The 23,404-nt window shown below is 59.1% G+C and overlaps 1 protein-coding gene across 1 annotated transcript; it reads left to right on the top strand.

The window, feature by feature from the left end:
- Positions 1–683: 683 nt before the first annotated feature.
- Positions 684–22,932, top strand: PLCXD1 (phosphatidylinositol specific phospholipase C X domain containing 1). The gene is made up of 7 exons (XM_057719177.1): positions 684–758; positions 6,373–6,523; positions 13,817–13,953; positions 16,847–16,975; positions 17,822–17,977; positions 19,415–19,598; positions 22,082–22,932. Exons 2-7 carry the CDS (start codon positions 6,394–6,396, stop codon positions 22,318–22,320), a joined length of 975 nt encoding a protein of 324 aa, XP_057575160.1. The 5' UTR covers positions 684–758; positions 6,373–6,393; the 3' UTR covers positions 22,321–22,932.
- The last annotated feature ends 472 nt before the right edge of the window (positions 22,933–23,404 follow it).

The raw sequence follows: 23,404 nt of genomic DNA, 5'->3' as shown, positions 1-23,404 counted from the left end.
GGTCCACTTCCACCCACCGCGGCCACACCCCCGGTCAGGGCTGGGACAAGGGACACTCGGGGCAGAAGGGCCGGACACTTCGGTGGAGGACTTGGTCGAGTGCCAACCAGTGTGCCCAGGGATCAAAGGCAGGGGTGCTGCGGGGATGATGCAACGGGGCCTGGGGGAGAGTCTCGCTGGCTGCAGCCCCAGGCTCCAGTGACCACAGTGGTGGACAGCGGCCAGAGCCCAGTCAGCTCATCCTCACATCCCGCCCTCTGACCACTGGGCCCCGCGGTCACACTCAGGGCGTCCTGGTGTCCTAGTCCTCTGACCACCGGGCCCCGCGGTCACACTCAGGGCGTCCTGGTGTCCTAGTCCTCTGACCACTGGGCCCTGTGATCACACTCAGGGCGTCCTCACATCCTATCATCTGACCACTGGATGCCATGGTCACAGTCAAGGTGTCCCCATGTCCCCTGTGGGGGTCCGGTCCCTGCAGACTGTCTGCCGTGAGGACTCACGGACCCCTAGCCAGGCAGTGCTGTCCCCACAGTGGGGTCCGTCCGGAGCAGGGGAAGCTGCTTGCTGCCTGCCCTGGGGTCTGGGGTTGGGGCAGGTCAGCCCTGGAAGGCGCTGCTCGGCCCACACGCTGCCAGGAGTGGGCGTTCCCGGCACGAGAGTGCTTCAGGAAGTGCCCGAGGCTCCCGCGGGACAGAGACGGAGAGGACGCTGAGCTGCTGAGACTGTGCTGGACGCTGCTGGACTCCGCGTCCGTGGTGAGTGCCACCGTCTGTCTGAATTCAGACGCCCCTGGGCGGGTGTGCTCCCAAGGTGGGCAGGGGCCCAGGGTGGTCCGCACGCCCTTCCCTCAGGCCCCAGGTCCTCCTTCCTGGGAACCAGCAGCTGGAAGGGCAGCAGAAGGACTGGGACCCCCTGGGAGAAGCGTCCACCCGAAGGCTGTGGGGTCCCCAGTGTGGAGGGTCGGAGCCCCGCTGGGTCAGAGCCACTGAGCCCGCAGGTACTCCTGGACGGCGGTGCCCTGACAAGCCCGCGTCTCCTGTGCCTCTGACCGCTGACGGGTGCTGAGTGGGAAGAGCTTGTTGACCCAGGTTTCCTGTGCTGTCCTTACGCTGCAGGGGAGGGGATGTCGGGCCGGTGGGTGTGCGTGAGCGGTTGGGAGCTTGCTGAGCGTTCAGGGGGCCTGGTGAGTGTTTGGGGGACCAGGAGAATGCTTGGAGGGCTGGGTGAGCGTTTAGGGGGGCCAGGTCAGCATGGGGGTCTGGGTGAGCGTTCAGGGAACCCAGTGAGCATTTCAGGGGGCTGGGTGTTTGGGGGTCCGGGTGAGCATTTGGGGGTCCGGGTGAGTGTTCGGGGACCCTGGGGAGCATTTCAAGGGGCCGGCAAGTGTCTGGGGGTCCTGAGCAAAGGTCTGAGAACCTGGTGTTCGGGGAGCCTGTGGACCATTCCGAGGTCCGGCTGAGCACCTGGGGGCCCGGGGGAGGAGGAGGACAGGAACGCCACTGGGTTGCCGACTGTGTGCAGGTCCACCTGTTCATTCACCTGAGAACTATTTCCTGCGTGTCTACTGTGGGCCAGTCACCACCTGCAGAGGCGCGTGGGGCCGGAAGGAGCCTTCCTGCGACTCACAGGTGGGTGGCCCAGGTGTCTCGCCTGGTCGGGGCAGTCAGCGGGGCTGCAAGCTTAGCTCACCCGCCCCACGTGCTCACCTGAGTCCCACGGTGATTGAGAAAGCAAAGGGTGGAGTGGATTCCGCAGAGGAAATGCTTGGTGAGAAAGTCACCTAGTTTACCCCCATGGGGGGCGGGAAAGGCACCTGGCTTACCCCCGTGGGGGACTGCTGTCTGAAGGCTTGAGGTTGGGGCCGCACCTGGGGAGTGGGGATGGCCTGGGTGGTTCTGGGTTTGCACTAGTGCTGAGCACACCTGAATCTGTACTTGGAAACCACAGATGTGGGGTCCTCAGAGAAGGAAAAGGGCAGGTGACCCACACCTGTGAACCTGGGAGGAGGAGAGAGCCTGGCAAGTGCAGGATTGGTGTCCACGGGGATGGGATGCTATTCCTCCCATCACAGATGAACCCACCACCATCTCAGGCCACGGCAAACGGGTGGATGCAGTACTTGTTACAAAGTAACCCAGATTCTGATGAAACAGAGGTCTGTGGACGTAGGGACAGAAGGGGACAGGACACCCAGTGGGCAGGCGACCTGTGTTATGGGGAGAGATCTGGGGTCAGGAGGGGACAGGACACCCGGTCGGCAGGTGACCTGTGTCACAGGGAGAGATCTGTTCTGTGATGGGAAGACAGACACACACCCTCAGGTGTCCCCATGATGGTGACACAGATGTACCAACAGGAGCTCTACATGATGGGGACACACATCCACAGCTGCCCCCCACAAAGCCCATGCTTTGGGGTCTGAGATAGTGTTTTGCTATATGTTATACTTGCATTCTGTTGAGGCCTATGAAATAAAATCATGTCCAGATTAGAAAAGAGACTTTTATTCCAAAGGATTATTGTGAGGAGGAGGGGGGTCTATTACAAGGAGATGAGAGTTTACTGGGGGGGGCAGTACTTAGAGGGGGAATGATTACTGTAGAGGAAGGACTATACCTGTACAAAGGGCACTATTACTATGGAGTCCTGACTTACAGGGTTGGGGGGGATATGACAATCAGTGAGGGTTGTGACAACGTGGGGCTATATACCTCTAGAGTGGGGACTTATAATAAAGGAGGACTCTTACTGTAGCGGGGGGATTATTACTGTAAAATAAGGACAATAGCGGTACAAGGGGCAGTATTACTGTAGAGGGGTGACTAACACTATAAGGGGATATGACAATAAATGGGGGCTATGACCATGTGGGAGGATATAACTGTGGAGAAGGGACTCTTCGAATAAAGGAGGACTACTACTGTAGTGGGGGGACTATTACTGTAGAGGGGGAATGTTACAATGGGGAGACTGTGATAATGTGGGAGGCTGTTACAATAGAGGAGGAACTATGACAAAGGGGCACTATTATACTAAAGAGGATGATTACAACAGAGGGGGACGATTCGGTAGAGGGGAGCTGTTACAGTAGAGGCAACACTGTTTCTGCAGAGAGAGGACTCTTACCATAGCGGAGGGACTATTACAGTAGACGAGGGCTATTACTGTTGAGAGGAGACTATTACAGGATAGGTGAGACTATTACTGTAGAGGGGAGTCTATCACTGTAGAGGGCAGACTATTACTGTAGCGGGGGACTATCACAAAAGAAGGGGACTATTACACTAGAGGAGGACTGTTACCACACTGGGGGACTATTCTAATGCACGGGGGGTCTCTTACTGTAGCGGGGGACTATTACAATAGAAAGGGGACTATTACAGTCGAGGAGGACTGTTACCACACTGGGAGACTATTCTAATGCACGGGGGGTCTCTTACTGTAGCGGGGGACTATTACAATAGAAAGGGGACTATTGCAATTGAGGAGGTCTATTACTGTGGGGGGGACTATTATGATAGAAAGGGGAGTATTAATAGGGAGTGGGGACTATGACAATAGAGGTGATTATTAGGGTGGAGGAGAGACTTTTACTATAGAGGGACCTATTACAATAGGGGTTGACTATGAAGGTAGACCAGGATGGTTACTGTAGAGGGAGAACTATAGCAATGGAGGAGGACTTTTATTCTAGAGGGGGGACTATGAAAATAGAGGGGGGCTATTGCAATAGAAGGGGACTATCACAATCAAGGAGGACTACTATTGCAGAGGGGGGACTATGACAATAGAGGGGGACTATTACTATAGAGAGTGACTAAGACAATAGGGGGGACTATTATTGGAGAGGGGGAGCTATGAGAATAGAGGGGGAGTATTACTGTAGGGGGGATTATGACCATAGAGGGGGACTATGACAATAGAAGGGGACTATTACTGTAGAGTGAGGACCATGAGAGTGGGGGCACTATTACAGTAGAGGAGAGACTTTTACTGCAGAGGGTGGACTACTACAATAGAGGGTGGCGTGTGACCATAGAGGCAGGACTATTAGTGTACAGGGGGGACTGTGACAATAATGGAGAACTATTACTCTATAGGGGGAACTGTTACTGTAGAGGAAGGACTATAAGAATAGAGGGGGACTATTACTGTAGAGGGGGGACTATGACAATAGGGATGACTCCTGACGAGGTCTGCTAGCATCTGGAGAGTCGGGGCAGAGGAGGTTTCTCCACGGAGAGGAGTGACACAAGGATAAAGGTCCGGGCCTGGGGCTGGCGTGACACGTGGCCTGACAGCATGTGGGCCAGAGGCCCCGACGCAGGAGGTGCCCCACGCGGGGCGTCTGCCCACGCGGAGGACCGTGGCTGCAGTTCAGGCCGGGGGGGACGGGACGGGCGGTCTGACTGACCCTGGGAAGGAGCGGGTCGGCTCCCAGCCGGCGAGCCTGCGGAGGGGCGGGGTCTGCGCGGCCTGCTCAGGGAAGGGGCCCCGGAGTCTCAGCTGAGTCTCCGTGGGAAGGGTCTTTGCGGGAGGCCCTTTCCCAGGCGGACAGGGTGAGGGGTGTCTGGGCCCTCGCGTCACCTTCAGCATCGTCCAGAGGGCCTTCGTCCCTGTCACAGGTGGGGAAGCCCAGGCACAGAGGCTTGAGAGCAAGTTCAGGGTCCGGGCGGGGGCGGGGTGGGTGAAGACCAAGGTCTGCGGGGGGGACCGTCTGGGGACCTGCTGCTGCAAAGTCGGGGTTTGTGTCTGCAGGTGATTGCGTTTTAGAACATCTCCTTCCATGATGGGGTGTCCACGTTCCATCCTCCAGTAGGTAAAGGGCCTAGTGTAGTGTTTCTACTCCCCTGTGTCTCCCCCCAGGATACCTGCCTGTAACAGGAGGGAGGGGACAATTAGACCTCGGCTGTGATGGGGGCGGGGGGGGGGGGACACTCAGACTTGACCTGTGACAGGAGGGAGGGGACATGCAGACTCTGGGCTGTGACAGGAGGGGGGGACACTCAGATCCTGGGCTGGGACAGGAGGAGGGACACTCAGACCTGACCTGTAACAGGAGGAGGGGACACTCAGGACCTGGGCTGTGACAGGAGGTGGGGACATGCAGACCCTGGGCTGTGACAGGAGGGGGGGACACTCAGATCCTGGGCTGGGACAGGAGGAGGGGACACTCAGGACCTGGGCTGGGACGGGAGGTGGGTGACACTCAGACCCTGGGCTGTGACAGAAAGGCGGGGACATGCAGACCCTGGGCTGTGATACGGGAGGGGACACTCAGGACCCATCTCCAGACACAGTCACGTTCTGAGGTCCTGGGGCTCAGGGCTTCAACACAGGACCTTGGGGGGCAGAGCTCAGCCCCTGACAGCATCCCACTGGACAGAGGAGGTAGGTCGGGGGGCTGCTCCCTGGTGGACGTGGTGCTGGCCTTGGCATCAGGTGGACCTGGGGGTTCCGGTCCTGCCCGCTGCACCCCCACGGACGCCTCTGTCAGCCTCCTGCACCTGTGTGGGCGTGGGAAGGATACACGCCCACCTCATCTGCTTGCCCGGAGAATAAATTCGTTTCTACCTGTGGTGGAAACTCGGAAAGCGGCGGCTACAGCTGAATCTGCAGGACCCGTGAGGTCTTTTCCGGTCCACAGAGGGAGGCGGGGTCGCTGAGGTCTGGGCAAGCAGGGGGGATCCTCAGGGTACCCGGTCCCAGGCTCTCAGCTGCTCAGGTGTTTCCCTCTCCCGTCCGCTCTGTGCTTCATCCTGGGAACCTTTCCAATCACCTTTCCTGCCCCAACCCCCGACAGATGGAGGCAGAGCCCCTGGGAGCAAAGTGCCGGGCGGGGGGTGACCTAGGCGCCAGGCTCCACCACCCGTAGGATTGAAGCCCCCACACCTGGAGACCCCACAGGCTCAGCCTGGGCCCCCTCACAGCCCCAGGAGGCAGGGGTCAGTGCGTGAGCCAACGGAGGGGAAGCCTCTGCAGGCAGGAGACTCGGCGAGAGCCCACGTGAGCTTCTGGGTGTGCCTCCCTCCCTCCCCCGCCTCCTCTCCCTCAAGCCCTCTCTTCCCCTCTCCCGTCTGTCTGTCCGTCTCTCTCCCTCTCTCCGTCTCAGTCCCTCTCTGTCTCAGTCTCTCTGTCTGCCTCTCCTTCTCTCTCTGTCTCTCTGTCTCAGTCTCTGTCTGTCTCTGTCTACGTCTCTGCAGAACTCTTCTCTACTCTGCCCGCTCCCCGCCACCCCATCCTCCTTTCTGTGTGAAAGACGTCTGTCGGTTCCTTTTTCTCAAAGCCACGCCCCTGCCTCCGTGCAACCAGCAGAGCATTTTCTGGACGCCCTGTTTTAACCATGCAAAACCTCGTTTCCTTCCCCAGATCACACGGGGCTGGCTTCCGATGGGGGCGCAGGCGAGCACGCCCTGCAGCTCCCCGAGCCTGCCCTGCGCCAGGAGCGTGAACGCAGACTGGATGGCGGCCCTGTGCTCCCGGCTCTGGGACGTGCCCCTGCACCACCTCTCCCTCCCAGGTGAGGCCCGTGTTCCCGGCGGGGATGCCGGCCGTGAGGGGGGTCCTGGGTGTGGGGGAGCCCTCTGTGCCACACGTGTGCACACACACACATGCACACACACGCGCACACGTGCACACACACCAGCGTCTTCCCTTCTCTGTCCACTGTGTTGCCACACGGCGCGGAAGGCACACGGTGCACCCCCGAGAGTGTGGCTTCGGGAGAGGTGACAGCCTGGGGTGTGGCTCTGCTCGGCCAGCCTGTCCCCCTTCCCGGGGGCCCTGGGAATCTCAGGCCCTCATCCTTGCATCCGTGTTTTCCGTCAGAGGCCGGGCAGCATCTTCTGCCGTCGGGCCTGGAGGGTCCACAGTTGGGTCCAGCCCCCAGGGGCCTCAGTAAGTGGCCCAGGGCCTTTCTAACCAAACAGAAGAGCCTCTGACTCAAGCCCATTTTATTGCAAAAAGTGCTGCAAAGCTCAGCCCTGGATGGACATCTCGACTTGGGGGGTGCCCCGTGGGGACCGAGCAGGCAGGCGGTTCCGGGGTGAGACAGCTGCGCGCAGGACCTTGGAGGGCTGGCCACCGGGCACCGCAGCCTGGGTGGGGAGGGGCCCCGCGGCCCACACCACCCCGCTAACCTCCTGAAGGCACAGATGCTCCCCACGCTGGACCTGCACCCCCAGCCTCGCGCACACCAGGCACCGCGCTTGCCTCTGCAGCGCCCCGCCCCGCCTGCTGGCTGCCTCCGCCCGCCTCTCGTGTGCGGGGACCGTTGGGCAAACAGAAAGTAGTTCCACTGGGATGCCAGCTTTAAACTCTTTCTCGCTGTGCGGAAGTCTTCTGTTTGGTGGTTTCTTGACCCCGCCTGGGTTCTGTGCTGGCCGCCCCGCCCTCTGTGGGGACAGAGGGCCCCGCCGCCCACGCGTCCAGGCCCTTCGGGGTGCGAGGTGCGCAGGGAGCCTCCCGCGTGCTGGGCGCGGGGTCAGCCAGCGGCAGCCCCGCCCTCTCAGCCCTGCCAGGAGCCTCCCGCGGGGACGGCTGTGGGGACCCCACAGGAAGGAAGCTTCCGGCTTCTCAGGCCTCCCGTGCACAGAGGGGCCCTCGGTCGCTCCCCTGGCCAAGGCCCTGTACCCGTTAAATAATAACTCCCATTCCCCCTCCCCGGCCCCTGGCACCACTGATCTGCCTCTGTCTGTGTACATTTGCTGATTCTGGACATTTCTATAAATGGACACACAAGATGTGTCCTTCCGTGTCTGCTTCCCTCACGGAGCATTGTGTGGTCAAGATCCATCCACGTGGTAGCCTGTGTCAGAGCCTCCCTCCTTTTCCTGGCTGAGTCCTGTTCCACTGTGTGCATGGACCCCATGCTGTCTATCCACCCATCATCCACCCACCCATCCACCCATCCATCCATCCATCCATCCATCCATCCATCCATCCATCCACCCATCCACCCATCCACCCATCCATCCATCCATCCATCCATCCACCCATCCACCCATCCACCCATCCACCCATCCACCCATCCATCCACCCATCCACCCATCCACCCATCCATCCATCCATCCATCCATCCATCCATCCATCCATCCACCCATCCACCCATCCACCCATCCACCCATCCATCCACCCACCCACCCACCCACCCATCCACCCATCCACCCATCCATCCATCCATCCATCCATCCACCCATCCACCCATCCACCCATCCACCCATCCACCCATCCACCCACCCATCCACCCATCCACCCATCCACCCATCCACCCATCCACCCATCCACCCATCCACCCATCCATCCATCCATCCACCCATCCACCCATCCACCCATCCACCCATCCATCCATCCATCCATCCATCCATCCATCCACCCATCCACCCATCCACCCATCCACCCATCCATCCATCCACCCACCCACCCACCCATCCACCCATCCATCCATCCATCCACCCACCCACCCACCCATCCATCCATCCATCCATCCATCCACCCACCCATCCACCCATCCACCCATCCACCCATCCATCCATCCATCCATCCATCCATCCACCCATCCATCCGTCCATCCGTCCGTCCGTCCGTCCACCCAGCCATGGATGGATACGTGGAGCGTTTCCAGGTTTTGGGCTGTTAAGAATAGTGCTGCTATGTCCAAATACTTGTTTGAGCACCTGTTTTCATCTCATACCCAGTGTACTCTTAGCAAAATTTTGTGAGCAATTTTTGGAAATAGATGATGCACCAGAAGGACATGGAGAGACGAAGGTGGGCCCATCGCGCGCTGGAATCCTAGTCCTGACTCCAAGGCCCAAGGACACTTCAAGGAGGTTCTGTGCACACAGAAGCAGTGCCCTGGGGGAGCACCTGTCCCTTTCCCACAGATGGCAGCTGGAGTCCGCCAGGTGGGACCCTGCTGTGTCCCCCTAACCACCCACGTTGGGATTCACCTCATCGATTCCTTTTCTGCGTCCAGTTTTAAAAGAGCACGGAATGCCAGTGTGTGGATTCTCATGATTAATTTAACCAACACCTATCGACGGGCACGGAGGCGTTTCCCATCTTGTTTTACAAAAAGAAGCTCCATGGAGAACGGCACCGCGTAGCATGGGTCTGCTTCCGCACAGGAGCGGCTCCGGACCGGCCCAGCCTAAGAGGATGCAGCCTTCCCATCTGGATGGACCTCTGCCGGTTCTCCCCAGGGAGACGGAGATGCCCTCCCTCTGGTCCCTGTGCCTCTGCCCATACGACGTTGACCTTGTAACTATGCAGCCTGACGGCTCAGCGACGGTTTCTCATCGTTGATCATTTGTCCTGCTATTACTCTTTCTCATGTAGGGTTTTAACATATAATTTAAACGTGAGAGGAGGCACAGATTTGTCGCTTATGGCCCAGAACATCCCCTCGTGCCTTTGACCGGCCAGCACTCCCGTCACGGAAGCAGGCTGCTCTGGTTTCTTCCACCCTGGGTTGGTGTTGCCTCTTCCAGAACTTCCTGTCCAGGAGATCACAGCAAGTTTCTCCGCTGTGTCTGCTCTCACTCAGCAAGGGCTTTGGGGCTCGCGCACGTGTTCACACCCACCAGTGGTTTCCTTCTGGAATTTTGTGACTTCAAAACGGTTCATAAGTACATTTTATTTTAATGGGGCAGGATCCAATTGATATTTTTTTCCCAGATAGCTGCCCAGGTTTCCCACCAGCTGGAGTCCCACCATGGCCAGAATCCAATCACTGGAATGGCTTGGCCGACTTCAGAGAGGACAGATTCCGCTGGGTGGCCCATGTCCCTGCAGGACCCGAGGCAGGACTGGGAGGGGAGATAACACAAACCTGACTGTGCGGATGGACCTGCCTGCCACCAAATTCACATGCCTCTGACCCTGCGAACAAGACCTTATCTGCAAACAGGGTCTCTGCAGACGTGCTGAAGGCAAGGGTCAACGTGAGGTCCTCCTGGGTGAGGGGGGCCCTACATCCCATGACAGGGTCCTTCTAAGACACAGAAGAGGAGACACAGACACAGAGGAGACGCCCCGTGAAGACGGAGGCAGAGACGGGAGGGAGGCGGCCACCAGCCCGGGGACGCCTGGAGCCCCAGAAGCTGGAAGAGGCAGGAGGGACCCTCCCCTGGAGCCTCTGGCGGGAGCTCAGCCCTGGGACACCTCGACCTCGGACGTCAGGTCCCCAGGCTGGGGGCGGATGGATGCCGGCGGGTTAAGCCGCCTGTTTGTGATCTTTTATCGTGGCCGCCCCGTGTCCCTCACACACGGATCATTCCCACCACAGAAGGCCCAGTCGTGTGTGGGGGGGGACAGGCTGTGGGCCAGGCTGTGGGATGGGGAGGAGGCAGGGGAACTTGGCTGGGGTCCCAGCTCTGCATCCAATGCTCCTGGCGCCTCAAGACCCTCTTACCAGCTCTGCTCTCCCAGCAGCCAGTTCTCACCTGGGGAGTCTTTCTTCTCCATCTCATCCGCTTTGAGACCCCTGTGTGTCTCTCTAACACCTTTGCCTTTTGGGAACCCCAGGAAGGAAACATGTTAGCTGTGTTGGGATTTATTTCAGACAGATTTCTGGAGCTGCGACCTCACCCAATCGCCGGCCCTGCAGAGGAGGGAGCGCCCAGTTTCCCTTCCCGACGGCTCCCTCCTGCTCAGGATGACGGGTGGGAGGGGCGTCCTTCCTGGCCCCACGTCACAGTCCTCCCCCAGCAGCCTGCCCGCTGGGCTGTCCGCAGGGGCACAGCCCAGCCCGGCCTACGACGAGGAGCCCGGGGCGCACGGCAGGAGGAGGAGGATGGGCTTGCCTGACCGTGTGGCTCAGACACTGGGAATGCAGGCTGGTCGCTGATAACTGTAAATATGTTACTTACACCCACATTTACCACTTAGAAAAAATTTTTAAACTCCATTTACAGTAACGAATATAAAATGCCTGGAAATAAGTTTAATACTTTGCAGAATGCAGTGAGCAACAATGGAGATTCTCGATTGGAATGCAGCAGAAGGTAGGAACACACCTCCTGGTTGAGGAGTTACCTTTCACGACTCTGGTGAGAAACTGGACATCAGCCGGTGAACCTGCTCACATCAACGCAACCTCCCAACACGCCGGAGGCTCTTCCCTAACTCCTCGCACGCCGAGTCCCGAAAGCCGCCTGCATCCTCCCACTCACGGCAGGGAGAGGCCAGAGCCCCTGGGGACGGGGGCCTCCCTCCGCCCCCCGCCCCCTGCCCCGAGGGATCCCCGTTGACCCCTCGACTGACCTCCATCCTGGAAACCTGGCCCATGGGGACCCGAGGACCGCATCCCGACGTGCCCGGGACACCAGGGCTGTAGTGTCAGCACGAGAGTGCTCGGAAATCCACACCCAGACGGGGACCCCACCGGGAACCGGCCCCAGGGCAGGACCCAGCCACCAAGCACTGCTGGCTCATAAATGGTGAGACGTGTCTGGTCCACCGGCAGCGAGAAGACACGGGAAACGCAGCGGTCTTTCCTTGAGCACGAAATTGGGCAAAACTGAGAGGTTCTATTTTTTTTTTTAAGCTCTGCCGAGACCAGCTCGGCGACTTGGGGCAAATGACGGGTGCCGCAAGCTTGAAGAAACACAGACACAGATTTAAGAGAAAGATGGGACCGGGGGACTCAAGGCCTCTAGGATCAAGAGCCCCGCCGATTCATCCCACGTTGCTTTTATTGAGCTCTCGGCGTTCCAGAAGCAAGATAGCAAAAGGTTCTCAAGCTCCCAGTTCTGTCCCACAATCAAGGTTTTCTTTGAAGTCACCAAGTTTCTTTGTGTATATCTTTTTGCACAAAGGGCCTCACATGATGGGAGCAGTGGGCTTTTGCAAGAACAGCAGAAGGACCATCAGTGCGTGCGCCTGCACAGATCCTTGCTGCGGTGAGAGGGCTGCTGCTATTGGCCAGGTCTCTGTTTGCCTCCTGGGGCCAGATCTGAGCTGGGCGTGGGAAGCAACGCAGCCCTGGGGGCAGGAGGCCTCTCTCAGAAGGAGTAAGGGTCTGTGCCCCACCCCTGTTGGCCCCTCTGCGACTGTGCCTGTCTTAGGTTGTTCCTCCCCTGAGGAATCGTACCCGTCTCTGGCTAACCAGCCATCCTGCGGGGCCAAACAGGGTGATGTGAGGTGTATGAGGGAGGGGCAGCGCCTCCAGGGAGGGTCAGTCCCCTGTCTCCTCGGTAGCCTGTGCCCCCGTGGCCTCCACGCCCAGCACCCGCCCTTGATGGCTGTGCCCTGCGTGCCTATGCAGTTTTCTGACTCGTGCTGACCCAGTTTTCCTAAGCTCACACCCTTAGCTCCTCCGCTGCTCAAGCAGGACATCCTGCACCCAGCTGCTCGGCCCACACACTTTAATTACATTCAGTCATATTTTCTGTAACATTTTCAAGGCTTCAGAAAGACTTCTGAATGTTTTCACACGGAGCTCTTTATTGAAGTATACTTGCTTTACACTGTTGCCTTCGTTTCTGCTGTACAACACAGTGAATCAGCTGTATGTGTACATATATCCCCATCTCCCCTCCCTCTTGAGCCTCCCTCCCGCCCTCCCTGTCCCAGCCCTCTAGGTCATCACCCATCATCGAGCTGATCTCCCTGTGCTCTGCAGCAGCTTCCCACTGGCCGTCTATATGTTACATTTGGTCGCATGTATGTGTCAGTGCTACTCTCTCGCTACGTGCCAGCTTCCCCTCCTCCCCCCACTCGTGTCCTCAAGTCCACTCTCTACAGCTGCATCTTTATTCTTGCCCTGCCAACGGGTTCATTCGTACCACTTTTTTTAAGATCCTCTATATGTGTGTTAGCGTACAGTATTTGTTTCTCTCTTTCTGGTTTTGAGAGGTTCTTGATACGATGAGGACGGCAGGGAGGCGGCCGCAGGGTCCCATCTGGCAGGAGACACTTAGGATGTGGGCTGGGGGCGAGGGCTGAGTCGTGGTCTCCCCTCCCACTGCCTGGCTGGAGTCCAGTCCCAAGATGTAACCTGATGGAAGCGGTCAGTGGACATGGAAAACACACACACACACACACACACACACACACACGCCAGGACATTTGTGGCGACACTGCCTACGGTGAGAAGACTAAATCCGTCCCTTCCAATGAAGCTGTCACAGTCATATACACACACAGTCACAAACACGCACAGAGAGACGCAGCCATTAAAACAGGACTAGGGTTCCATGTGAACTGGCATAGAACATGCTGACAGTATCATGTTATGTAAAGGAGCAGATAAAAATTGCAACATTTGATTCTGTTTTAAAAATATAAATAAATGTATATTTATATTTAAACAATGGATTCTTCCACATACAAATGGATCCATATATATATATATATATAACATATAGAAAATATATAATATATTAAAAATATAAATGCATGCAAATAGGTGTACATCCAAAGAGAATTTTAATCTTTTTACTTTCCTATGTGTTCTCATTTTTCAGCCATTTAACGTGTATTCCTGGGTGTGTGAGTTTCCTGGTCCCGTCCCTGCCTCTGTCTTCACAGGGCTTCTCCTCTGTGTCTGGGTCTGTTCTCTTCTGTGTCTTGGAAGGACCCTGGATGTAGGGCCCCCCTCCTCCAGGAGGACCTCATCTCAGACCCTCCCCTCATCACACGTGCAGAGACCCCATTTCCAGATACGGTCCCGTTCCCAAGTCTGGGTGGATGTGACTTTCGGGTCCCCCTTCTGTCCCGTGGTGCTGTGTGTGTGTTTCCCGTGTGCGGCTCCGGGCACGGAGCAAGAGGAAAGACTCACGGGTGACGTGTCCATCGCGTTTGCCTCCAGGGAGCCACGACACGATGACGTACTGCCTGAACAAGAAGTCCCCCATTGCCCACAACGAGTCTTGGATGCTGCGGCTTCTGAGCAAGGTCCTGCCATGCGTTACCCGCCCCGTGGTGCTCAAGTGGTCCGTCACCCAGGTGAGGGCGCGTCACCCAGGTGAGGGTCTGCAGGTGTCTGGCGGGCTCCGGAGGCTGGGTCCTGGCCAGCGTCACCCATGGGGGCCGGAGTCCTCATCCCTATCGGGCAAATAGGATCGAAAACAAACCCACTGCAACCCAGAAAGCCTCCCACAAAGGTAGGAGAGAAGGAGCACGGTTTTACTCTGGAAGCAGCGTGAGGCCAGAGGGGACACCTCACAGGAGCATCGGGGGCTGAGCGTCCGAGAGGCTGCAGAGGAGGAAGGGTCGCCGCACCCTTTGTGCAGCCCCGCAGAGACCACCCACCCGGCTCCCAGACACGGCATCCCGGGGTCCCACGTGCTCACACGGAGGTGGGCTTGTGTTTGGAGCCAGGCCTTCCCTCCCAGGAGGTGGGAGATGGGTGTTTCCTTCTCCGTCACTTTGCATAGATGCTCGCAGGTCTGCAGGAAACAAACGCCTGCTTGAAAGGGTTCATTTGAAAAAGTCGAGACGTAAGCTGCACTTACATGTGTTCTCCCGGAAATGCTCTGGGACAGGGAGTGAGGGAAGCTGTGCTTCCCTTATTTGCAGCAGGAGAATTAACCTTCTCCTTTTCAGCTTCTTGCCTCACATCCCTCACCCTCAGCCCGTGTGCCTCGGGGATTTTAGGGACGGGAGAGTGGGGGGGGGGGGTAGTCAATGTGGGGGGGGGGGTGGAGAGGAAGGGGCCTCACGGAGCGGCTCGGGAGCCAGGCTGCGGGGGCACCCAGCTGGCTGTGGTCCTGTCTCCTGCACACAGGTTCGCCGGCACCGGGTGGGCATGGGGCCGGGGGAGGGAGAGCCCACCTGGGCCCAGGGGTCGGCAGGTACAAGGGCCCCCCGGGGGAGCAGTCGACCCCCGGCCCTCCTCTAGCCCCCCTCGGGGACACGCAGTATCCCGGCTTTCTGCTCCCAGGGCCTTGTCATCGGACCGTTTACAGGCTCTCATCCCCAGCTCCGTCCTTTGTAATTGCTTCCTTGTGGGCGTTCCAGTCACACGAGAGCTGTGGCATCCCTCCGGGGCGTGCAGGGGCGGAGAGCCAGGTCTGGAATGTCGGGAAACCACATTCCCGACTTGCGGCAGGTGCCTGCAGCCCAGCCTCAGGAGCTCAGCCCTGACGGGAGCCCAGGAGGCCCACAGCGTTGGGGACCCACGGTGCTGGGCTTCCGCGGGGCTGTGGGCGACCAGGTGGCCCGGGCTGTGAGCGGGGGGTCGCGCGGCACTGCTGGGAGGGCCGGACGCCTTCGGCGATCTGGCAGGGGAGACACCCACAGGCTTGAGCTGCAGCGTCCAGCCCCGGGGCAGGCCTGCCTTCCATCGCGCTGAGTCCGAGGGGGGCTCGTTCTTCTGACGCCACAGGTGATTTCTCTCCGGAGTATCCCAGGTCCTCAGAAGGGACGTGACACACAGCTTACGTGAGGCTGGGGGCCCTGTTTCGTTCTGCGGCGGGGAAAACGCGTGGGGCTGCACGCTCCTGCCCCCCAGGGAAGGCTCTGCCGTGTCCGGTCCCCAAATCGGCCCTGGGCAATAGGCTCACGTGCAGATCTCACCCTCCTCTGTAGACTCCGCTGCGTTTTCCAAATATCAAAAGACCGAGAGCCTATTTCACAGTCTGAAAAACCCAAAGGACGTTTTAGAGGAGAACATTGTCCCGTTCCCTGTGCCCCCCCGCCCTCGAGCAGAGGAAAGGCAAGGGGATTTGCAGCCTGTGCACAGCGGCCTGGGTGACCCAGGCTCCGCGCGGGAGGGACGCTGACTCATGACGGACCCTCGGTGCCAAGTCCCCTCGCAGGCGCTTCTGCATGGAGGCGGCAGGAGGGCTGAGGTGTGCGGCCCTGCGGACGTGGGCCTCCGCCCCAGCCGTGCGCACAGCAGGCCTCTCTGCAGCCTCCCGAACCTCGCAGTTTCCTCCTCTGTGCGGAGGGGCCGCGCGGGGGGAAGCTGGGCTCCCCTCAGGGCCACACCAGGCGCGACAATTATTTTCACTTTATTTCTTGCTTATTTCTTCTCATTATTCTCTTGTGCAGAGAGCACACAGTATCATTCCCTTTTTTTTTTTTTAATTTTTTTTTGCGGGTACACCAAGTTCAATCATCTGTTTTTATACTCATTCCCTTTTTCTTAAGGTTAATATTACTTTTTGCTTTTTCTTCTATTGTGAATAGAGGGGGACTACTCTTTTCTTTCCCATTTTTTTCCTTATATTTTTTCTTTTTCCGTTATTACTCCGTGTAGAGAACACAGTGACATTTTCTCCCACTACCTTATGTTAATATTGGTTTTTGCGTTTTCCTCTCTTATTTTGTGTGGAGGGTGAAGCCTTTTCTTCCCTTTATCCTCTCTCTGGCTTCCTTCTTGCCTTTCCTAGTGTTGTTTGTGGGCTGGGGACAGTGCCGTCGGCAGCTGCCGGTCCTCATGCGTCCTTATGTCCGAGGGTCCAGGGGGGTGTCCAGGAGCCTGGCCTGGGGCTGCTGAACGGAAAGTGGGGTTCCGCTCACGGACTGCCTGGGAGGAGGGTGAGGCAGCACCCCGCAGGGACCTCCCAAGACCAGCGTCAGGGCCCCGGGGGGCATCGGCTGCAGGGACCCTGCAGGGACGTCCCGAGACCAGCGTGAGGGCCCAGGGTGGACATTTACTGCAGGACAGGGCCCCACCAGGCACGGTCGGTGGCTCTGTGTGGCCAGTGACCCTGGAGAGCAGGTTCCCCGATGCAGGGCCGAGCCTTGGTGGCACCAACACTATTGATCTGACACTGGACCATGCGGCCTTCAGCGGGCACCCCCAGCACACTCCCAGCTCCTGAGGGCAGCAGCGAGCCAAGGGGGCGGCTGCCCTCTGTCCCCTGCAGAGGTGACTGACCTCTGTGCGCAGGTGCTGACCGTCACGGAGCAGCTGGACGCCGGGGTGCGGTACCTGGACCTGAGGATCGCGCACATGGTCGAGGGCTCGGAGAAGAACCTGCACTTTGTCCACATGGTGTACACGACCGCGCTGGTGGAGGTACGGGGTGGGGGGTGTGGACGGGGAGGCCCCGCCAGCCAGGGACACCCACGTCCACTGCAGGCAGGAGGCAGAGGGCCTCCAGGCGGAAGAGGCTGACCTCTGAGGGGACACACACGTCCACTCCACTCGGGATGCAGCTGACCTGTAAGCGGCCGGACACGCATCCTCTGCAGGCAGGAGAGGGCTGACCTCTGGCTGTCCGTCAGTCAGAATTCCCGACCAGCGTGCCTTTCTGAACTCACACCTGTACCACTGGCCTCTGCGGTGTCTCCCGCAGTTTTGCTAAAGTGGGTCCCTGATACGTCTTCCTGTGTCCAGTTGGGACGTTTCTCTGGGCTGCGGGATGACTCACCTCCTGCCTCGCGCTGGCCTAGGCTGCCTGTGCCCCCACTGGGGCCCCCAGGACCCTCGGGGTCTGGAGGCACCATCGCTGGGACCTCCCTGTGCATGCCCCCTGCCGGCCTCACACGTGCCCTGGAGCTTCCAGACCGCACACAGTTGCACAAGCAGTCTTCTGGGGTGTGTGCAGGCACATGAGTGCACATTTGTGCACACACAGGCTCCGACAAACAGACGCACACGCACGCACACGTGACCCTACAGGCATGAACACACGGTGCTCACACGCGCGCACACACACACACACACACACATGCACACACGTCTGCCCCAGAGTGATGGCAGGGCTCCCCGGCTGTCCCTCTGGCGAGGCTGCGTCCTCCGAGGGCGGCCCCGTGCTTTCCGTATTTGCGTGTTCAGGACCTGACCCATTTGCAGAGTGGGCGTGCTGGGGAAAGCCCCCTCACCCCCGTCTCTCGTGACGCAGCCCCTCTGCCCGCCCAGGACACGCTGACCGAGATCTCCGAGTGGCTGGAGAACCACCCCCGGGAGGTGGTCATCCTGGCGTGTAGGAACTTTGAGAGGATGACGGAGGAGCTGCACGAGTACCTGGTCACCTGCATCAAGAACATCTTTGGGGACATGCTGTGTCCCCGCGGGGTGAGCAGGGGTCGTGACCTCCCCACACCTCCCCATGGTGGGTGCGGCGGGGGCGGCAAGGCAGCAGGGGTGACAGGCTGGATTCTGGAGCTCCATCTGCTCGCTTGGGTCTGCTGTGCGTGAGGCTCCGATGCGTCTGGTGCCGGGTGAGGCCTTTCCCGAGATCCTCTGGATGCCCAAGGAGAAGGGCGCCCACCACCCTCAGGTGCACCATGCGGCCGGCTGCCGGGATGGTGCCTGGATGGCATCACAGGGAACACCTGCCTCTCTTGACCTTGGGTCCCCCTTGGTGCTGGTTTAGAAGTTTTCACAGCGTTTTCATACCCTGCGTACGTGCCCAGTGTCCTGTGTGTGTCCTGGGGCTGCCGTACACAGTCCAGGAGCCTCAGAAATGCAGACTCTTACCCTCTCCCAGTCCTGGGGCTGGAGCCTGAGACCCAGGGGTGGGCAGGGCTGGTTCCTCCCGAGGCCTCTCTCCTGAGCGTGCAGACGGCCGTCTCCTCCCTGCTTCCTCACAGGGTCGTCGCTCTGTGTGTGTCTGTGTCCTGACCTCCTCTTCTTGTAAGGACCCGTCCTATGGGATCAGGACCCACCCTAGTGACCTCATCTTACTTCATCCCCTCTTTAAAGACCCCATATCCAAACACAGCCCCATTCTGAGGTCCTGGGGGTCAGGACATGTAAATTTTGAGGACACAGTTCAGTCTGTGACACAATCTGCGGTTTGACTATGTCCATACTTTTCTCCATTTGCTGCTGGTGGCTGGTGTGTGGCCTGCCTTGGGTCCCCAGGAGCCTGAAAAGTTAAATCCACGACTATTTTGGTGGAATTTACATGAATCTGTTTCAAACCCTCGCATGTTTGGCATTTTACATCCTGTAAGACCAGGAGAAATCACCATCCTGAGTGGTTTGGGCTAAAATACAGACCGCGGACCTATATTGAGTCCCGGCCACCCAGGTGCTCGGGGCCGAGGGGAACGTGGGGGAGATGTGGCCCTGGGGACACACCTGCCACTCCGAGCCCCACCAGGGACGTCCTGGGTCAGGGGATGAAGGGGGTCGGGAAGTGTGCCTTTCAGCTCAAGGGGGACAGCGTGCCGGTCCTTTGACATGTAAACTCATAACAGAAGTTGATCTTCATTAACTTATCACTGATCGAGGATCAGTGTGAGATCAGGGTGCTTTAAGACACGGAGAGTCGTGGCCTCGTGGGCATCCAGAGGCCACGGCGCTGTTGAGACGGGGCCCGCACCAGGTCTCCTCTCACAGACACCCCAGGGACGCCCCTCCACCGGCTCCCCTCGGACACCCCGGTCACCCACCCGCCCGTCTCTCCTCTGAGACATCCCGGTATGTCCACCGTTCCCGTCCCAGAGGCGCCCTGGTGCCCCCTCCGCGCACGGCTCACGGGCGCCCGGCGGTCCTTCCCTCCAGGAGGTGCCGACGCTGCGCCAGCTGTGGTCGCGGGGCCAGCAGGTCCTCGTGTCCTACGAGGAGGAGGCGTCCGTGAGCCGGCACCCGCAGCTGTGGCCCGCGATCCCCTACTGGTGGGGGAACCAGGTGAAGCCCCAGGACCTCGTCCGCTACCTGGAGCGCATGAAGAGCTGCGGCCGCCCAGGTGCGTGGTGCCCTCTGCACGGGGACCCTGCGGCCGCCCCGTCACACGTGTACCGTTGGGGCTGCTTCGCATTCCAGTGAGGAAATGTAGCAGTTGCATACGTTTGTCTGTGTGCATATACACGCACGAACACGTGTGCATACACACACGTGCATATACACACATACATGTGTATGCCTTGTGCACATACTCACACACAAACATAAGTGTATGGCCTGCATGTACACACACACTCGTGACATATGTATCTGCCCGTGCACACGTTCACACACAGACATGTGTCGTGTGCCTGTATGCGTGTGCACACGTGTGCAGATACACATGCACGTGTGCAGGTACCCGTGTATATGTGCACACACCGTCCACACAGGTAAGTGCACACACATACACGCTTGTACACACATCCCAACACAGCCTGCGCATGGGGTTCCACACACATGCAGGCACACACACACACACACACACACACACACACACGTGGCATCGACAGCTGTGTAAAGGAGCCTCCCCAGGCAGGTCGGCTGCCTGGCTCTGCTCCGTGGTGAGGCTGCGCTGTGCGGCAGGACAGAGCTGCTCGCCGGGCTCTGTGGTTTCCATGCGGTCGTGCCGTCTGTGTATCCCTGCACACGGGCCTCAGGGAGAGGAGGGCCTGCGTCTCTACTCACCGGGCGCTGCTCTGGGTTCACAAACGTGAGCCTGTGCATCTTCACCGTGGACCTTAGTGGGCCTGTGGCTGTGCCCAGGGATGCATCAGGAGGGAGAGGCCCGCCCTCACACCCGGCAGCTCCACCTCCTCCGGCTCTGTCTGTCTCTCCCTCTGTCTGTCTCTCCGTGTCTCTGTCTCTCTCGCCCTCTCTCCCTGTGAAACCTCGCTCGCTCAGCTTTGGGGCGTCCGCCTGGCCACGTGCTGGGTGCTGGCCTCCTGCCCTGGAGAGAGCGGCTGGGAGCCTCAGGCTCCCCTGACCCCCTAGTGGGGGAGCTCATTCCCAGCCGGGGGCGTCTCCAGCTGGCTGGCCTGCTTTGTCTTAGGGTTTGCTGGTTTCTCTAAGGAAATGGGCCCTTTTCTGCCTGCTTTGAGGGTTGGTGGTGTTTTGTTTTGTTGTCGCCGTTGGTCTGATGAAGGTGAGCTTTTACAGACGATGGGTCCGTGGTTTAGGTGTTTTACCTTTGGGTCAAGGGCACGTGGCTGTGGTGGACGCTGGGGGCTCCAGGGCCTGCTGTCCAGTTTCCTGCCATCCGTGAACAGCTGGTGATAGAGTCTCTCCTCTGTTACGCTTGGTACCACGTGTACCGAGTCAGCCACTGTTTTCTCTGAGCCAACGTGACGGAAAACGGTGTGAACCAGACAAAACCCGCAGTGCTCACCCACCTGCCCTGCAGACACATCTGCCGGCGTCTGGGACCTGCTTCTGCCCGTCTGACCCGTTTCCACTAAAACGGCAGCCGTTTTCTCCCTGGACCCTGGGCTGGCCTCCGGGTTCCCCGTCGTCTCCTGATCTGTCTTCCCAGAAGGGTTCTCCTTGTGCCGTTTGGGGGCAGAATTGCTGAGAACGGCCAGGCGCTGGGGTCTGGGGTGGGGGGTCCTGGCGGCCAACCTGGCTGGACCTGGAATCAGCCGGAGCCCCGTCCTGGTGCTGCCAGGAGGTCAGGGAAGCGTCCAGGGTGGAAACCACCCAAACGCCGATGGTGGACGGACGGGCAGACGGACGTGGCCCATCCACACATGGAACGTTGTCTGTGGAAAGGAATGAGGTTAGGACACACGTGCAACGTGGGTGGACCTTGAACACAAGGTTCAAGGAAGCCAGACATGGAAGGCCACGCAGTGTGTGATTCCGTTTCTAGGAAACTTCCAGAAGACACAAATCCATCGATAGAAAGGGGGTGAGTGGTGCTGGGGCTGGGGGAGGGGGACGGGGAGGGACTGCTGATGGGGACGGGGTCTCCTTGGGGGCACGAGAATGTGCTGAACCAGACAGACGTGGTGGCTACACAGCCCTGTAAACGTGCTAAATGCCGTTCAGTTGTAAAATGGTGAATTTTATGTGAAGTGGATTTTACTTCAATTTGTAAACACTGCACCCAGGGGCCTTCACGTGGTTCTGACTCCTGCGTGGCTCCGAGCTCCCACACAGCAGCCTTTCCCAGCCACGAGAGCGGAGCCACGTGTAGTTGGGGAGCAGCTCAGAGCAGCTAGGAGGCAGCTGGGGGGCGGGGTGGGGTCAGGACGTGGAGGTCTGTGGGGACGTTATTCTGCCCCCCACACGGGGGTCGGGACGTGGACGTCTGTGGGGACACTGCTCAGCCCACCCTCCTGTGTAACAGGAGAAATTCAGTGACCTGACCCTCCTTTGCGCCCCTGCTGTCAGAACGCGCGTCTCTGTCCGAGGTCTGAAAAGCTGGAGCTGCCGCGGAGGGCGGACGCGGCGGGTGGCCGCGTAGACGGGACGCGTGAGCAGCTGCCCCTCTCCTCCCTGGTCCAGGCGGGCTGTTCGTGGCCGGCATCAACCTGACGGAGAACCTGGAGTACGTGCTCGTACACCTGTCCGCCTCCCTGGAGCGGATGACGCTGCCGGGGCTGCCGTACCTGTGCGCCTGGGTGCGGGGACAGCGCCCGGGGCCGGGCGCGCGCTGCACCAACATCATCGCCGGCGACTTCATCGGGGCCGACGCCTTCGTCAGCGACGTCATAGGGCTGAACGCGAAGCTGCTGCGGGGCTGACGGCGCCCGCGTCGTGGTCCGTCCCCGGGGATGCGGGTGAGCAGAGCGGCGGGGCCGGGCCGCAGCTCCCGCGCCTCCGCCCCGACGCGGGCGCCCCGCGCACTCCCGGCCCTTTGTTCCTGGTCCTCCGTGTCTCTGCGGGCGGATCCCGCGTGCGCGGTGATGACTACAGGTGACTATACGATCACATCCTCGAGGAGACTCGCCTGGACCCGGGGGGTGTGGGCGCAGCCCCGGCTGTGCTGTGCTTGCGGGTGGGAGAGGCCCAGGCATCCGCTCGCCGGGGACAGAGAGCCGTGGACAGTGGCCCGCAGCTTGAGGGGCGATGATATCCTGTCCGTAGGGAGGGACTGGGCACGTTAGAATCCCAGCGAGAAGACCCTTTTATTAGATAACGGGGAATAACCTGAGTCTAACGGAATCACAGCGACGGCCTTTCCCTCCGGCCAGCGGGTCGTGCTTGGGGGATGGAGTGGAGACCACGGCACGTGGTCAATAATTCCAACTCAGTGACCAGAGTCTCCCAGGCGTCCGACCATGATAACCTCACATTGGTGTCAGGAAGGGCTCAACATGGATCATTTAATTCTGGAGAATAATTAAAAGATATTGAAGTCAGTTGTGTTTGTGGCTTTTTGTTACCAAACAACCAAGAGGGTGTGGGAGGCTTTTGTGATAATTCTCAGAAAGGACCCTTAAAGGCCCAAAGCGATACAGCACTTTTCTCAGGTCCTGGTGAGGTTATTTTTGTTTGTTTGTTTTTTGTTTGTTTTTAAGTCAAACCATGCCTCTTTCCTCCTGTTTATTTTGCTTTATTCAAGGACTGGATCAAAGGTGTGCGTTTGGTAATACTTTTAGTTCCCCATGGGGATATTAAGCAAAGGTTTTCTGTTCATTTTAAAGAAGAGTTTTCGAGACTTTGTATTGGAGGGATGAATCCTGCGCCGGATGTTCCTGGTGGGGCAGTGTCCAGGCAGTGAGCTCAGGATGCTGGTCGTGGAGGTGGAGGTGGAGGCGGAGGCGGGGCTGGCCGTGGTGGTCATGTCTTCACAGCCCGTGCAGCTGTGTGGCCCTGAACACGTCA

Source organism: Hippopotamus amphibius, chromosome X, assembly GCF_030028045.1.
Source record: "Hippopotamus amphibius kiboko isolate mHipAmp2 chromosome X, mHipAmp2.hap2, whole genome shotgun sequence".
In the NCBI taxonomy this organism is placed as follows: domain Eukaryota; kingdom Metazoa; phylum Chordata; class Mammalia; order Artiodactyla; family Hippopotamidae; genus Hippopotamus; species Hippopotamus amphibius.
This window is presented reverse-complemented; position numbering and strand designations above follow the sequence as displayed.